Raw genomic sequence first — 17039 nt, 5'->3', positions numbered from 1 at the left:
TGAGAGGGAGCTGGATTAACATCAGCAGAGCTACATTCAGTAACACAAGCTGCTGGGGGAGAGGGGTTACTCAGTGACAGTGTGAGGGAGCTGGATTAGCTTCAGTAGAGATACAGTCAGTAACACAGGGCGCTGGGGGGAGAGCGGTTACTGAGTGAAAGTGTGAGGGAACTGGATTAACATCAGTAGAGATACAGTCAGTAACACTGTGTGCTGGGGTGAGAGGGGTTACTGAGTGAAAGTGTGAGGGAACTGGATTAACATCAGTAGAGATACAGTCAGTAACACTGTGTGCTGGGGTGAGAGGGGTTACTGAGTGACAGTGTGAGGGAGCACGATTAACATCAATGGAGATGCAGTCAGTAACACAGGGTGCTGGGAGGAGAGCGGTTACTGAGTGAAAGTGTGAGGGAGCTGGATTAACATCGGTAGAGATACAGTCAGTAACACAGGGCGCTGGGGGGAGAGCGGTTACTGAGTCAAAGTGTGAGGGAGCTGGATTAACATCAATAGAGATGCAGTCAGTAACACAGGGTGCTGGGGGGAGAGGGGTTACTGAGTGACAGTGTGAGGGAGCTGGATTAACATCAGTAGAGATACAGTCAGTAACACAGGGTGCTGGGGGGAGAGGGATTACTGAGTGACAGTGTAAGGGAGCTGGATTAACATCAGTAGAGATACAGTCAGTAACACAGGGCGCTCGGGGGGCGAGGGGTTACTGAGTGAAAGTGAGAGGGACCTGCATGCACATCAGTAGAGATACTGTCAGTAACACAGGCTGCTGGGGGAGAGGGTTTACTTAGTGACAGTGTGAGGGAGCTGGATTAGCTTCAGTAGCGATACATTCAGTAACACCGGGCGCTGGGGGGAGAGGGGTTACTGAGTGACAGTGTGAGGGAGCTGGATTAACATCAGTAGAGATCCAGTCAGTAACACAGGGTGCTGGGGGAGAGAGGGGTTTCTGTGTGACACTGTGAGGGAGCTCGATCATCATCAGTAGAGTTACAGTCAGTAACACAGGGTGCTGGGGGTAGAGGGGTTAATGAGTGAAAGTGTGAGGGAGCTGGATTAACCTCAGTAGAGATACAGTCAGTAACACAGTGTGCTGGGGGACAGGGTTTACTGATGACAGTGTGAGGGAGCTGGATTAACATCAGTAGAGATACAGTCAGTAACACAGGGTGCTGGGTATGAGAGGGGTTACTGAGTGACAGTGTGAGGAGTGAGGGCGCTGTTTTAACATCAGTTGAGATACAGACTGTAGCACAGGGTGCTGGTGTAGAGGGGTTACTGAGTTACACTGTGAGGGAGCAGGATTAACATCAGTAGAGATACAGTCAGTAACACAGGGTCCTGGGGCTTGAGGAGTTCTTGAGAGACAGTGAGAGGGAGCTGGATTAACATCAGCAGAGCTATATTCCTTTACACAGGGCACTGGGGGGAGAGGGGTTACTGAGTGACAGTGTGAGGGAGCTGGATTAGCTTCAGTAGAGATACAGTCAGTAACACATGGTGCTGGGGCAGGGAAGTTACTAGGTGACCGTTTGGGGAAACTGGACTAACATCAGTAGATATGCAGTCAGTAACAGGGTGCTGGGGGGAGAGGTGTTACTTAGTGACAGTGTGAGGGAGCTGGATTAGCATTAGTAGAGATACAGTCAGCAACACAGGGTGCTGTGTATGAGAGGAGTTACTGAGTGACAGTGTGTGGAGTGAGGGCCCTGTTTTAACATCAGTTGAGATACAGACTGTAACACAGGGTGCTGGGGTAGAGGGGTTACTGAGTGACTGTGTGAGGGAGCTGGATTACAATTTGTAGAGATACAGTCAGTAACACTGGGCGCTGGGGGAGAGGGGTTACTGAGTGACAGTGTGAGAGAGCTGGATTAGCATCAGTAGAGATACAGTCAGTAACACAGGGCGCTAGGGGGAGAGGGGTTACTAAGTGACATTGTGAGGAAGCTGGATTAACATCTGTTGAGATTCAGTCAGTAAAACAGGGTGCTGGGGGAGAGGGGTTACTGAGTGACAGTGTGAGGGAGTTGGATTAACATCAGTAGAGATACAGTCAGTAACACGGTGCTGCATGGAGAGGGGTTACTGAGTGACAGTGTGAGGGAGCTGGATTAACATCAGTAGAGATACAGTCAGTAACACAGGGCACTGGGGAGAGGGGTTACTGACTGACAGTGTGAGGCGTGAGGGAGCTGTTTTAACATCAGTTGAGATACAGTCAGTAACACAGGGCGGTGGGTGGAGAGGGGTTACTGAGTGACAGTGTGAGGGAGCTCGATTAACATCAGTAGAGATACAGTCAGTAACACAGGGTCCTGGGGGTTGAGGGGTTTTTGAGAGACAGTGAGAAGGAGCTGGATTAACATCATCCGAGCTACATTCAGTTACACAGGGCACTGGGGGGAGAGGTGTTACTGAGTGACAGTGTGAGAGAGCTGGATTAACATCAGTAGAGATACAGTCAGTAACACAGGGTGCTGGGGGGAGAGGGGTTACTGAGTGACAGTGTGGGGGAGCTGGATTAACATCAGTAGAGATACAGTCAATAACACAGGGTGCTGGGGGTGATGGGTTACTCAGTGACAGTGTGAGGGTGCTGGATTAACATCAGTAGAGATACAGTCAGTAACACAGGGTGCTGGGGGAGAGGGGTTACTGAGTGACAGTGTGAGGGAGCTGTATTAACATCTGTAGAGATACAGTCAGTAACACAGGGCGCTGGGGGAGAGGGGTTACTGAGTGACAGTGTGTGGGATTTGGCTTAAAATCAGTAGAGATACAGTCAGTAACACGGGGTCCTGGGAGGAGAGGGGTTACGGAGTGAAAGTGAGAGGGACCTGGATGCACATCAGTAGGGATACAGTCAGTAACACAGGGTGTTGGGGGAGAGGGGTTACTGAGTGACAGTGTGTGGGAGCTGGATTAACATCAGTAGAGATACAGTCAGTAACACAGTGTGCTGGGGGGTGAGGGTTTACTGAGTGACAGTGTGAGGGAGCTGGATTAACATCAGTAGAGATACAGTCAGTAACACAGGGTGCTGGGGGGAGAGGGGTTACTGAGTGACAGTATGAGGGAGCTGTATTAGCATCAGTAGAGATACAGTCTGTAACACGGGGCGCTGGGGGAGAGGGGTTACTGAGTGACAGTGTGAGGAGTGAGGGAGCTGTTTTAACATCAGTTGAGATACAGACAGTAACACAGGGTGCTGGGTTTGAGGGGTTACTGAGTGACTGTGTGAGGGAGCGGGATTAACATCATTTGAGATGCAGTCAGTAACACAGGGCGCTGGGTGGAGAGGGGTTACTGAGTGACAGATTGAGGGAGCTGGTTTAACATCAATCGAGATACAGTCAGTAACACAGGGAGCTGGGGGGAGAGGGGTTACTGAGTGACAGTGTGAGGGAGCTGGATTATCATCGGTAGAGATACAGTCAGTAACACAGGGTGCTGGGGGGAGAGAGGGGTTACTGAGTGACTGTGTGAGGGAGCTGGATTAACATAAAACGAGATACAGTCAGTAACACAGGGTGCTGGGGTACAGGGGTTACTGAGTGTCAGTGTGTGGAAGCTGGATTAACATCAGTAGAGATACAGTCAGTAACACAGGGTGCTAGGGGGTGATGGGTTACTGAGTGTCAGTGTGTGGAAGCTGGATTAGCATCAGTAGAGATACAGTCAGTAACACAGGGCGCTGGGGGAGAGGGGTTACTGAGTGACAGGGTGAGGGAGCTGGATTAACATCAATACAGATGCAGTCAGTAACACAGGATGCTGGGGGGAGATGGATTACTGAGTGACAGTGTGAGGGAGCTGGATTAACATCAGTAGAGATACTGTCAGTAAGACAGGGTGCTGGGTGGGAGAGGGGTTACTGAGTGACAGTGTGAGGGAGCTGGATTAACATCAGTAGAGATACAGTCAGTAACACAGGGCGCTGCGGGGAGATGGGTTACTGAGTGACAGTGTGAGGGAGCTGGATTAACATCACTAGAGATACAGACAGTAACACAGGGTGCTGGGGGGAGAGAGGGGTTACTGAGTGATAGTGTGAGGGAGCTGGATTAACATAAAACGAGATACAGTCAGTAACACAGGGTGCTGGGGGGAGAGGGGTTACTGAGTGACAGTGTGAGGGAGCTGGATTAAAATCAGTAGAGCTACAGTCAGTAACACAGTGTGCTGGGGTACAGGGGTTACTGAGTGTCACTGTGTGGAAGCTGGATTAACATCAGTAGAGATACAGTCAGTAACACAGGGTGCTGCGGGGAGATTAGTTACTGAGTGACAGTGTGATGGAGCTGGATTAACATCGGTAGAGATACAGTCAGTAACACAGGGCACTGGGGAGAGGGGTTACTGAGTGACAGTGTGAGGGAGCTGGATTAGCATCAGTAGAGATATAGTCAGTAACACAGGGCGCTGGTGGAGAGCGGTTACTGAGTGACAGTGTGAGGCGTGAGGGAGCTGTTTTAACATCAGTTGAGATACAGTCAGTAACACAGGGCGCTGGGGGGAGAGGGGTTACTGAGTGACAGTGTAAGGGAGCTGGATTAACATCAGTAGAGATACAGTCAGTAACACAGGGCGCTGGGGGAGAGGGGTTACTGAGTGACAGTGTGAGGCGTGAGGGAGCTGTTTTAACATCATCCGAGCTACATTCAGTTACACAGGGCAGTGGGGGGAGAGGTGTTACTGAGTGACAGTGTGAGAGAGCTGGATTAACATCAGTAGAGATACAGTTAATAACACAGGGTGCTGGGGGTGATGGGTTACTCAGTGACAGTGTGAGGCAGCTGGATTAACATCAGTAGAGATACAGTCAGTAACACAGGGTGCTGGGGGAGAGGGGTTACTGAGTGACAGTGTGAGGGAGCTGTATTAACATCAGTAGAGATACAGTCAGTAACACAGGGCGCTGGGGGAGAGGGGTTACTGAGTGACAGTGTGTGGGATTTGGCTTATAATCAGTAGAGATACAGTCAGTAACACGGGGTCCTGGGAGGAGAGGGGTTACGGAGTGAAAGTGAGAGGGACCTGGATGCACATCAGTAGGTATACAGTCAGTAACACAGGGTGCTGGGGGAGAGGGGTTACTGAGTGACAGTGTGTGGGAGCTGGATTAACATCAGTAGAGATACAGTCAGTAACACAGGGTGCTGGGGGAGAGGGGTTACTGAGTGACAGTGTGAGGGAGCAGGATGAACATCAATAGAGATACAGTCAGTAACACAGGGTGCTGGGGGGAGAGGGGTTACTGAGTGAAAGTGTGAGGGAGCTGGATTAACATCAGTAGAGATACAGTCAGTAACACAGGGTGCTGGGGGACACGGTTTACTGATGACAGTGTGAGGGAGCAGGATGAACATCAATAGAGATACAGTCAGTAACACAGGGTGCTGGGCGAGAAGGTTCACTGAGTGACAGTGTGAGGGAGCTGGATTAGAATCAGCAGAGATACAGTCAGTAGCACAGGGCTCTGGGGGAGAGGGGTTTCAGAGTGACAGTGTGAGGGAGCTCGATTAGTATCAGTAGAGGTACAGTCAGTAACACGGGGTGCTGGGGGGAGAGGTGTTACTTAGTGACAGTGTGAGGGAGCTGGATTAGCATTAGTAGAGATACAGTCAGCAACACAGGGTGCTGTGTATGAGAGGCGTTACTGAGTGACAGTGTGCGGAGTGAGGGCCCTGTTTTAACATCAGTTGAGATACAGACTGTAACACAGGGTGCTGGGGTAGAGGTGTTACTGAGTGACTGTGTGAGGGAGCTGGATTACAATTTGTAGAGATACAGTCAGTAACACTGGGCGCTGGGGGAGAGGGGTTACTGAGTGACAGTGTGAGAGAGCTGGATTAGCATCAGTAGAGATACAGTCAGTAACACAGGGTGCTGTGGGAGAGTATTTACTGAGTTTCACTGTGAGGGAGCAGGATTAACATCGGTAGAGAAACAGTCAGTAACACAGGGTGCTGGGGAGGAGAGGGCTTACTGTGTGACAGTATGAGGGAGCTGTATTAGCATCAGTAGAGATACAGTCAGTAACACGGGGCGCTGGGGGAGAGGGGTTACTGAGTGACAGTGTGAGGGAGCTGGATTAACATCAGTAGAGATACAGTCAGTAACACAGGGCACTGGGGGGAGAGGGGTTACTGAGTGACAGTGTGAGGGAGGTGGATTAACATCAGTAGAGATACAGTCAGTAACACAGGGCACTGGGGGGAGAGGGGTTACTGAGTGACAGTGTGAGGGAGGTGGATTAATATCAACAGAGATGCAGTCGGTAACACAGGGTGCTGGGGGGAGAGGGGTTACTGAGTGAAAGTGTGAGGGAACTGGGTTAACACCTGGTGAGATACAATCAGTGACACAGGGCGCTGGGGGAGAGGGGTTACTGAGTGACAGTGTGAGGGAGCTGGATTAACATCAGTCGAGATACAGTCAGTAACACAGGGTCCTGGGGGAGAGGGGTTACTGAGTGAATGTGTGAGGGAGCTGGAATAACATCAGTAGAGATACAGTCAGTGACACAGAGCACTGGGGGAGAGGGTTTACTGAGTGACAGTCTGAGGGAGCTGGATTAACATCAGTAGAGATTCAGTCAGTAACACAGGGCACTGGGGGGAGAGGGTTACTGAGTGACAGTGTGAAGGAGCTGGATTAACATCAGTAGAGATACAGTCAGTAACACTGGGCGCTGGGGTAGAGGGGTTACTGAGTGACAGAGTGAGAGAGTTCGATTAACATCAGTAGAGATACAGTCAGTAACACACGGTGCTGGGGGAGAGGGGTTACTGAGTGACAGTGTGAGAGAGCTGGATTAACATCAGTAGAGATACAGTCAGTAACACAAGGTGCTGGGAGGAGAGGGGTTACTGAGTGACAGTGTGAGGGAGCTGGTTTTATCATCATTTGAGATGCAGTCAGTAACACAGGGCGCTGGGTGGAGAGGGGTTACTGAGTGACAGTTTGAGGGAGCTGGTTTAACATCAATAGAGATACAGTCAGTAACACAGGGCGCTGGGGGAGAGGGGTTCTTGAGAGACAGTGAGATGGAGCTGGATTAACATCAGCAGAGCTACATTCAGTAACACAGGGTGCTGTGGGAGAGGGGTTACTGAGTGACAGTGTGAGGGAGCTGGATTAACATCAGTAGAGATACAGTCAGTAACACAGGGTGCTGGGGGTGAGGGGTTACTGCGTGACAGTGTGAGGGGGCTCGATTAACATCAGTAGAGATACATTCAGTAACTCAGGGCGCTGGGGTGAGGGGGGTTGCTGAGTGACAGTGTGAAGGAGCTGGATTAACATCAGTAGAGGTACAGTCAGTAACACAGGGTGCTGGGGGGAGAGAGGGGTTACTGAGTGACAGTGTGAGGGAGCTGGATTAACATCAGTAGAGGTACAGTCAGTAACACAGAGCGCTGGGGGGCGAGGGGTTACTGAGTGACAGTGTGAGGGAGCTGGATTAACTTCAATAGAGATGCTGTCAGTAACACAGGGTGCTGGGGGGAGAGGGGTTACTGAGTGACAGTGTGAGGGAGCTGGGTTAACATCAGTAGAGATACATTCAATAACACAGGGCGCTGGGTGAGAGGGGTTACTGAGTGACAGTGTGAGGGAGCTGGATTAACATCAGTAGAGATACAGTCAGTAACACAGGGCGCTGGGGGGAGAGGGGTTCTTGAGAGACAGTGAGAGGGAGCTGCATTAACATCAGCAGAGCTGCATTCAGTTACACAGGGCGCTGGGAGGAGAGGGGTTAATGAGTGAAAGTGAGAGGGACCTCGATGCACATCAGTAGAGATACAGTCAGTAACACAGGGCGCTGGGGGAGAGAGGTTACTGAGTGACAGTGTGGGGGAGCTGGATTAACATCAGTAGTGATACAGTCAGTAACACAGGGCGCTGGGGGTTGAGGGGTTACTGAGTGACAGTGTGAGGGAGCTGGATTAACATCAGTAGAGATACAGTCAGTAACACAGGGCGCTGGGGGCGATTAGTTAATGAGTGACACTGTGAGGGAGCAGGATTAACATCGGTAGAGATACAGTCAGTAACACAGGGTGCTGGGGAGGAGAGGGGTTACTGAGTGACAGTGTGAGGGAGCTCTATTAGCATCAGTAGAGATACAGTCAGTAACACAGGGCGCTGAGGGAGAGGGGTTACTGAGTGACAGGGTGAGGGAGTTGGATTAACATCAGTAGAGATACAGTTAGTAACACAGGGTGCTGGGGGAGAGTGGTTACTGAGTGACAGTGTGAGGGAACGGGGTTAACATCTGGTGAGATACAATCAGTGACACAGGGCGCTGGGGGAGAGGGGTTACTGAGTGATTGTGTGATGGTGCTGGATTAACATCCACAGAGATACAGTCAGTAACACAGGGCGCTGGGGGAAGCGGGGTTACTGAGTGACAGTGTGAGACGTGAGGGAGCTGTTTTAACATCAGTTGTGATACAGTCAGTAACACAGGGCGCTGGGGGGAGAGGGGTTACTGAGTGACAGTGTAAGGGAGCTGGATTAACATCAGTAGAGATACAGTCAGTAACACAGGGTCCTGGGGGTTGAGGGGTTTTTGAGAGACAGTGAGAAGGAGCTGGATTAACATCATCCGAGCTACATTCAGTTACACAGGGCACTGGGGGGAGAGGTGTTACTGAGTGATTGTGTGATGGTGCTGGATTAACATCGGTAGAGATACAGTCAGTAACACAGGGTCCTGGGGGAGAGGGGTTACTGAGTGACAGTGTGGGGGAGCTGGATTAACATCAGTAGAGATACAGTCAGTAACACAGGGCACTGGGGGGAGAGGGTTACTGAGTGACAGTGTGAAGGAGCTGGATTAACATCAGTTGAGATACAGTCAGTAACACAGGGCACTGGGGTGAGGGGTTAGTGAGAGACAGTGTGAGGGAGCTGGATTAACATCAATAGAGATACAGTCAGTAACACAGGGCGCTGGGGGAGAGGGGTTACTGAGTGACACTGTGAGGGAGCTGGATTAACATCAATAGAGATACAGTCAGTAACACAGGGCGCTGGGGGGAGAGGGGTTACTCAGTGACTGTGTGAGGGAGCTGGATTAACATCAGTACAGATACAGTCAGTAACACAGGCGTTGGGGGAGATTAGTTACTGAGTGACAGTGTGATGGAGCTGGATTAACATCGGTAGAGATACAGTCAGTAACACAGGGCACTGGGGTGAGGGGTTAGTGAGTGACAGTGTGAGGGAGCTGGATTAACATAAAACGAGATACAGTCAGTAACACAGTGTGCTGGGGTACAGGGGTTACTGAGTGTCAGTGTGTGGAAGCTGGATTAACATCAGTAGAGATACAGTCAGTAACACAGGGTGCTGGGGGGAGATGGGTTACTGAGTGACAGTGTGAGGGAGCTGGATTAACATCAGTAGAGATACAGACAGTAACACAGGGTGCTGGGGGGAGAGAGGTTACTGAGTGACAGTGTGCGGGAGCTGTATTAGCAACAGTAGAGATACAGTCAGTAACACAGGGTCCTGGGGGAGAGGGGTTACTGAGTGAAATTGTGAGGGAGCTGGATTAACATCAGTAGAGATACAGTCAGTAACACAGGGTGCTGGGGGAGAGGGGTTACTGAGTGACAGTGTGAGGGAGGTGGATTAACATCAACAGAGATGCAGTGGGTAACACAGGGTGCTGGGGGGAGAGGGTTTACTGAGTGAAAGTGTGAGGGAGCTGGATTAGAATCAGTAGAGAAACAGTCAGTAACACAGGGTGCTGGGTGGGAGAGGGGTTACCTAGTGACAGTGTGAGGAGTGAGGGAGCTGTTTTAACATCAGTTGAGATACAGACAGTAACACAGGGCGCTGGGGTTGAGGGGTTACTGAGTGACTGTGTGAGGGAGCTGGAATAACATCAGTAGAGATACAGTCAGTAACACAGGGTGCTGGGGGAGAGGGGTTACTGAGTGACGGTGTGAGGGAGCTGGATTAACATCAGTAGAGATACAGACAGTAACACAGGGTGCTGGGGGGAGAGAGGGGTTACTGAGTGATAGTGTGAGGGAGCTGGATTAACATAAAACGAGATACAGTCAGTAACACAGGGTGCTGGGGGGTGAGGGGTTACTGAGTGACAGTGTGGGGGAGCTGGATTAACATCAGTAGAGCTACAGTCAGTAACACAGTGTGCTGGGGTACAGGGATTACTGAGTGTCAGTGTGTGGAAGCTGGATTAACATCAGTAGAGATACAGTCAGTAACACAGGCGCTGGGTGAGAATAGTTACTGAGTGACAGTGTGATGGAGCTGGATTAACATCGGTTGAGATACAGTCAGTAACACAGGGTGCTGGGGGGAGAGGGGTTACTGAGTGACAGTGTGAGGGAGCTGGATTGGAATCAGTAGAGTTACAGTCAGTAACACAGGGCGCTGGGGGAGAGGGGTTACTGAGTGACAGTGTAAGGGAGCTGGATTTGCATCAGTAGAGATACAGTCAGTAACACAGGGCGCTGGGGGGAGAGGGGTTACTGAGTGACAGTGTGAGGGAGCTGTTTTAACATCAGTTGAGATACAGTCAGTAACACAGAGCGCTGGGGGAGAGGGGTTACTGAGTGACAGTGTAAGGGAGCTGGATTCACATCAGTAGAGATACAGTCAGTAACACAGGGCGCTGGGGGTGACGGGTTACTCAGTGACAGTGTGAGGGAGCTGGATTAGCATCATTAGAGATACAGTCAGTAACACAGGGTGCTGGGGCAGAGGGGTTACTGAGTGACAGTGTGAGGGAGCTGTATTAACATCAGTAGAGATACAGTCAGTAACAAAGGGCGCTGGGGGAGAGGGGTTACTGAGTGACAGTGTGTGGGAGCTGGCTTAACATCAGTAGAGATACAGTCAGTAACACAGGGAGCTTGGGGAGAGGGGTTACTGAGTGTCAGTGTGAGGGAGCTGGATTAACATCAGTAGAGATACAGTCAGTAAAACAGGGCGCTGGCGGTAGAGGGGTTACTGAGTGACAGTGTGAAGGAGCTGGATTAACATCAGTAGAGATACAGTCAGTAACACTGGGCGCTGGGGGAGAGGGGTTACTGAGTGACAGTGTGAGGGAGCTGGATTAACATCAGTAGAGATACAGTCAGTAACACAAATGCCCTGCGGGAGGAGGGGTTACTGAGTGACAATGTGAGGGAGCCGTATTAACATGACTATAGATACAGTCAGTAACACAGGACGCTGGGGGGTGAGGGGTTACTGAGTGTCAGTGTGAGGTAGCTGGATTAACATCTGTAGAGATACAGTCAGTAACACAGGGTGCTGTGGGTAGAGGGGTTACTGAGTGACAGTGTGAGGGAGCAGGATTAACATCGGTAGAGATACAGTCAGTAACACACGGCGCTGGGGGGTGAGGGGTTACTGAGTGACAGTGTGAGGGAGCTGGATTAACATCAGTAGAGATACAGTCAGTAACACAGGGCGCTGGGGGGTGAGCGGTTACTGAGAGACAGTGTGAGGGAGCTGGATTAACATCAATAGAGATACAGTCAGTAACACAGGGTGCTGGGGGGAGAGGGTTTACTGAGTGATAGTGTGAGGGAGCTGGATTAACATCAGTAGAGATACAGTCAGTAACACAGGGCGCTGGGGGAGAGGGGTTACTGAGTGACAGTGTGAGGGAGCTGGATTAACATCAGTAGAGATAGTCAGTAACACAGGGCGCTGGGGGAGAGGGGTTACTGAGTGACAGTGTGAGGGAGCTGGATTAACATCAGTAGAGATAGTCAGTAACACAGGGCGCTGGGGGAGAGGGGTTACTGAGTGACAGTGTGAGGGAGCTTGTTGTGTGTTGACCTTCTGATGCTATGCCAGTGACGTTTTAATTTCTTGAAAACTTCTGTTGTTTCTGGTTGCAGATTCGTCAAAATCCTCACCTGTCATTATGCCAGTTCTAATACCCATTCTTCTATTCTTTTTATTGGCCTGTGTATTCCTCTATCTCTACATGAGACGAGCTGGTAAGAATGGAGAGTTTCGTTTTGGTAAAGGTAGGATTCTGAAACCCAATCCTTTTGTCTGTGGGATTCCTGATCCTGGGGAAGGGGAAACACGTCAGTGTCAACCCTGAGGAAGTGGGAGTGAGTGGGAAGGGGTGAGGGTGAGTTAGGGAGGAACAATAGGAATTTGAAGCATATTGATACACATGCTCACACACACCTGCTCACACACACATACTCACACACACACACACACAAACACACACACAAACACACACACACACATACTCACACACACACACATGCTCACACACAAACTCACACACACACTTGCCCACACGCACATACTCACACACACACACACATGTGCTGTCTCACACACACAAACACACACACATACTCACACACAGACACACTCACACACACACACACTCACACACACACAGACACACGCAAATGCTCAAACACACGTGCTCACACACACAAATATGTTCACACACATACACATTCACAGACGCTCACACACACACACATGGTCACACACACAAACACGCTCATGCGCACACATTCTCACACACACACATGCTCTCACACATGCCCACACACATACTCTCTCACACATGCTCACACACACATACTCACTCACACACATGCTCACACACACATACTCACACACATGCTCACACACAAACACACACATGCCCACACACACATGCCCACACACACATGCCCACACACACATGCCCACACACACATGCCCACACACACATGCCCACACACACATGCCCACACACACACGCTCATGCACACACACACACGCTCACGCACACACACACGCCCTCACACACACACGCTCACACACACACACGCTCACACACACACACGCTCACACACACACACGCTCACACACACACACGCTCACACACACACACGCTCACAGACACGCTCACACACAGACACGCTCACACACTCACACAGACACACACATGCTCAAACACACATGCTCGCACACGCAAATATGTTCACACACATACACATTCACAGACGCTCACACACACATGCTCACACATACATGCTCACACACATACATACTCTCACACACGCTCACACACACACGCGCTCACACACACAAGCACACACTTACTCACACACTAACTCAGTCTCATACACAAACACAACCACAACACCCTCCCCCCCCACCACACACACACACACACATGCTCACACACACACACATGCTCACACACACACACATGCTCACACACACACACATGCTCACACACACACACATGCTCACACACACACACATGCTCACACACACACATGCTCACACACACACACATGCTCACACACACATGATCGCTCACACACACATGATCGCTCACACGCTCACACACTAACTCAGTCTCATACACCAACACAACCACAACACCCTCCCCCCACCACCACACACACACACACATACTCACACACACACATGCTCGCTCACACACACATACAAACATAGGTTCACTCACACACACACACAAACACACGCTTGCACACACGCACATACTTGGGCCCAGGGTGACCAATCCATCTCCCTCTGGGGTCATCACTGAAATATCTGTGATCCCACTCATTGGGCCTGGCAAGGTTAAAATGGGTCTCTGGAGCCTCTCTTGGATTAGAGGGAAGGTGCTGGGTGCAGATTGGGCTTGAAGTCAGCCTGGGGTTCCTGCTCCTGATCACAATCATACAGAAACAACCTGCATGCAGAACAGGAGGTGAGGGAGTGAAGGCTCATGCAGTGGAATAGCTAGTCTGAAGATGGAGGTGAGTAAAGTGTGCTAGGGCATCAAGGGGTATCTAACTGGAGCAGAGAGATTCTCCCCTGGGAGAGTGAGGGTGGGTTACGGGGAGAGGGGGGGACTGTGAACAGACCCCACATATAGTGAGGTTCCATTGACGAACAGCCATGTCACTCACCGGTGTCTATTCTTCCCTTTCAAGCTTCGAAAGAGCAGAGAAACACACAGGATTCGAAGGGCGATCTACAGACGGTTTATGCTCAAGTGCAGCCCCCAGTGAAGAGAGTGCGAGAGAGTCGCCCTTCTCCTGAAGGGAATGAGATGGTAAAGGGGAATGGGCCACACGTTTCACCCCCATAGGCTTAATATTCACTGGATCATTGATCCCCACTCAATGTCCTGACATTCCCCTCATCTGTACCCCACCTGCTGTACTGAGCCCCACAAATACATGCACAGCAAGATCCCAAGGCTCCAATGAGGACAACAGCTGCCTCACTTGTCTAAATAACCTCCAGCACTTCGAGTGGTGAGCGCAGAGGGTACGTGGGAACACCAGAAACTCTCAGCCCCCTCCCAAATTTCTCTCAGACACACACACCATTCCAATCGGGGTGTTGATCCTTCACTGTCACTGGGTCAAACACCCTACCTTACCTGCACTGAGGGATGTTCAATGACATTCCCATTGCTGAATCCCCCACTATCAACATCCTGGGGGTTACCATTGACCAGAAACTGAACTGGTTTAGCCATATAAATACTGTGGCTACAAGAGCAGGTCAGAGGCTGGGAATCCTGTGAAGAGTAACTCACCTCCTGACTCCCCAAAGCCTGTCCACCATCTACAAGGCACAAGTCAGGAGTGTGATGGGATATTCCCCACTTACCTGGATGAGTGCAGCTCCCACAACACTCAAGAAGCTCGACACCGTCCAGGACAAAGCAGCCGCTTGATTGATACCCCTTCCACAAACATTCACTCCCTCCACCACCGACGCACAGTAGCAGCAGTGTGTGTACCATCTACAAGATGCACTGCAGGAATTCACCAAGGCTCCTTCCACAGCACCTTCCAAACCCATGACCACTACCATCTAGAAAGACAAGGGCAGCAGATAGATGGGAACACCACCACCTGGAAGTTCCCCTCCAAGTCACTCACCATCCTGACTTGGAAATATATCGGCCGTTCCTTCACTGTCGCTGGGTCCAAATCCTGAAACTCCCTCCCTCACAGCACTGTGGGTGTACCTACACCACATGGACTGCAGCAGTTCCAGAAGGCAGCTCACCCCCACCTTCTCAAGGGCAATTAGGGATGGGCAATAAATGCTGTGCCCAGCCAGCGAAACCCACACCCCGTGAATGAATAAAGAAAATTGTGAATTTCTTTCTAAAAGACTTTTCTGGTCTTCCTGTAGCTTCCGAAGCAGACGGAGAGCCCTGAGTTACCATCCACAGTCTATGATGTGATCAGGAACCCTGGAGTCCCAAACCCTGAACCACTGGATGCAAAATGTGATTAAATTCTAACCCAGTTCAAACCAGGAGAGGCTCAGATCACTGCCGTCTGCTATGAACACAGCCTGGGTCAACAGGAAGGGAGGCTATGATTGGGTCTCAGCCTGAGAACATAAAAGATTTGTCAGGAATTTTAGATTTATTTTTACATATTTTAGAAATAATTCAAATTACATTATATGTATGTGTGTCTGTGTGTGTGTGTATATGTGTGTCTGTGTGTGTGTGTGTGTGAGGCTTAATGTGGATTAAAGGCAGCTGGTCTGAAGGCTTTGATGTATCAAAAGATAAGCTAGGTTGTAAATGTTAAGTAGGTAAACATGGAAGTTTAGAATGTACAGTGTAAAAGGGCATTTGCATTTTTAAATAAATCAGACTAGATTGTTTTCAAAGGAGGGGTGAAATGTGTCACCTAGCCAGGTGAAGTTCAGGAACAGAGTGTTTACTTTTCCCAAAGATTATTGGTAAAATTGGTACTGTGATAATTTTTTATGATCAGGGCGGTAAAGTCTAAAGATATAGTGAAACAATGGGAATTTGCATTCACAGGGGAAAATATGTATAAAGGAGGGAGGGCTGTGTGTAAGGGAGGCATTTTAAGATCTAACAAGTGTGAAAAGCCTTCAGCATCTATGCCTCAAGCTGCTATCTACAACGGATTGAAGTTAAGAAAAGTCACCCTGAACAATCCAATTCAAAGTATCATCTTTCTTTGCCTGGGTATTTTAAAATGTATATCTTACTGTTTCCTGAATGAAAGTGTGACTGGGAGTCAGATTAATTTAGGGGATTTAGAAGTTATCATAGGAGTGATTTATAGACATATGTATGTGCTTACAAATCATTTTTCTTATTAATAACTGTTTAATTTAGTTTTGTAATAAAAGCTGTGAGACTCAGTGGCTTTATTACTCCTGAATTCAAAGCCCGCATCTCAAAACATACAAATTGCAAAAATAGTTGTGGCATTTGTCTGAAGTTTCTCTCTGGGATTTGAACAACTCAGCATTTCCCATCAGCTGTGCCATAACAGATGCCATTCAGCCCAGCTCACCGGCGTGACCTCTTTTTGTACCTGTTTGATAATCTCTTAGAATTTGCCTTTGACTCTCTCGCCATTATCGTCTCTCTAACTCTGAAGGGATAAGTCAGGCAGGTCTCTGTATATAGTAATGAAATGTTTGTTTAAGACAGAAAGACAGTAGAACGTGGATGTATTTTTATATTTCGTTTTAATAGGTATCAAAGAACATAGATAAGAAAGAGGAACAGGCAGAGACCACATGGCCCCTCAAGCTTGCTTCGCCATTCAGTGTGGTCAATTCCAACCTCAAATCTATTACCCACACACTCCCCATCTCCCTTCATTCCCTGAGAGAACAAAAATCTGTTTGTCTCAGCCTTAAATATAACCAGGGGTGGAGTATCCACAACCCTCTGGGACAGAGAATTCCAAAGATTCACAACCCTCTGAGTGACAACATGTCTCATCTCAGTCCGAGACGATTGTGTCGTTTGAGATGGTGTTACCATGTCCCAAACTCCCCGGCCGGGGGGAAACAACCTCAGTTTTTACCCATCAAGACCCTTCAGAATCTTAAAGCCAGAACATTGAATGTTAATGTCACCGGACCAGAGATCCAGAGGCCCAGGCTAATGCTGTGGGGACTTGGGATCAAATCCCATCCCTACAGATGGTGAATTTAAATTCAATTAATACAAATCTGGAATTAAA

The 17039-nt window shown here is 49.5% G+C and overlaps 1 protein-coding gene across 2 annotated transcripts in view; it reads left to right on the top strand.

Moving 5' to 3' along the window:
- Positions 1–16203, top strand: part of LOC144673335 (SLAM family member 5-like) — a 39007-nt gene extending 22804 nt beyond the window's left edge. Inside the window, exons 4-6 of one of the 2 annotated variants that reach the window (XM_078535228.1) lie at positions 11910–12011; positions 13983–14104; positions 15205–16203. In XM_078535228.1, the coding sequence (XP_078391354.1) occupies positions 11910–12011; positions 13983–14104; positions 15205–15309 (329 nt within the window). In that variant the 3' untranslated portion in view covers positions 15310–16203. Of the gene's footprint in view, positions 1–11909; positions 12042–13982; positions 14105–15204 lie in introns of both variants that reach the window. The other variant, XM_078535227.1, reaches the window with a different exon arrangement.
- Positions 16204–17039: the final 836 nt, after the last annotated feature.

The sequence above is a fragment of the Cetorhinus maximus genome, unplaced genomic scaffold (genome assembly GCF_964194155.1).
Source record: "Cetorhinus maximus unplaced genomic scaffold, sCetMax3.hap1.1 HAP1_SCAFFOLD_344, whole genome shotgun sequence".
NCBI classification, from domain to species: Eukaryota; Metazoa; Chordata; class Chondrichthyes; order Lamniformes; family Cetorhinidae; genus Cetorhinus; species Cetorhinus maximus.
This window is presented reverse-complemented; position numbering and strand designations above follow the sequence as displayed.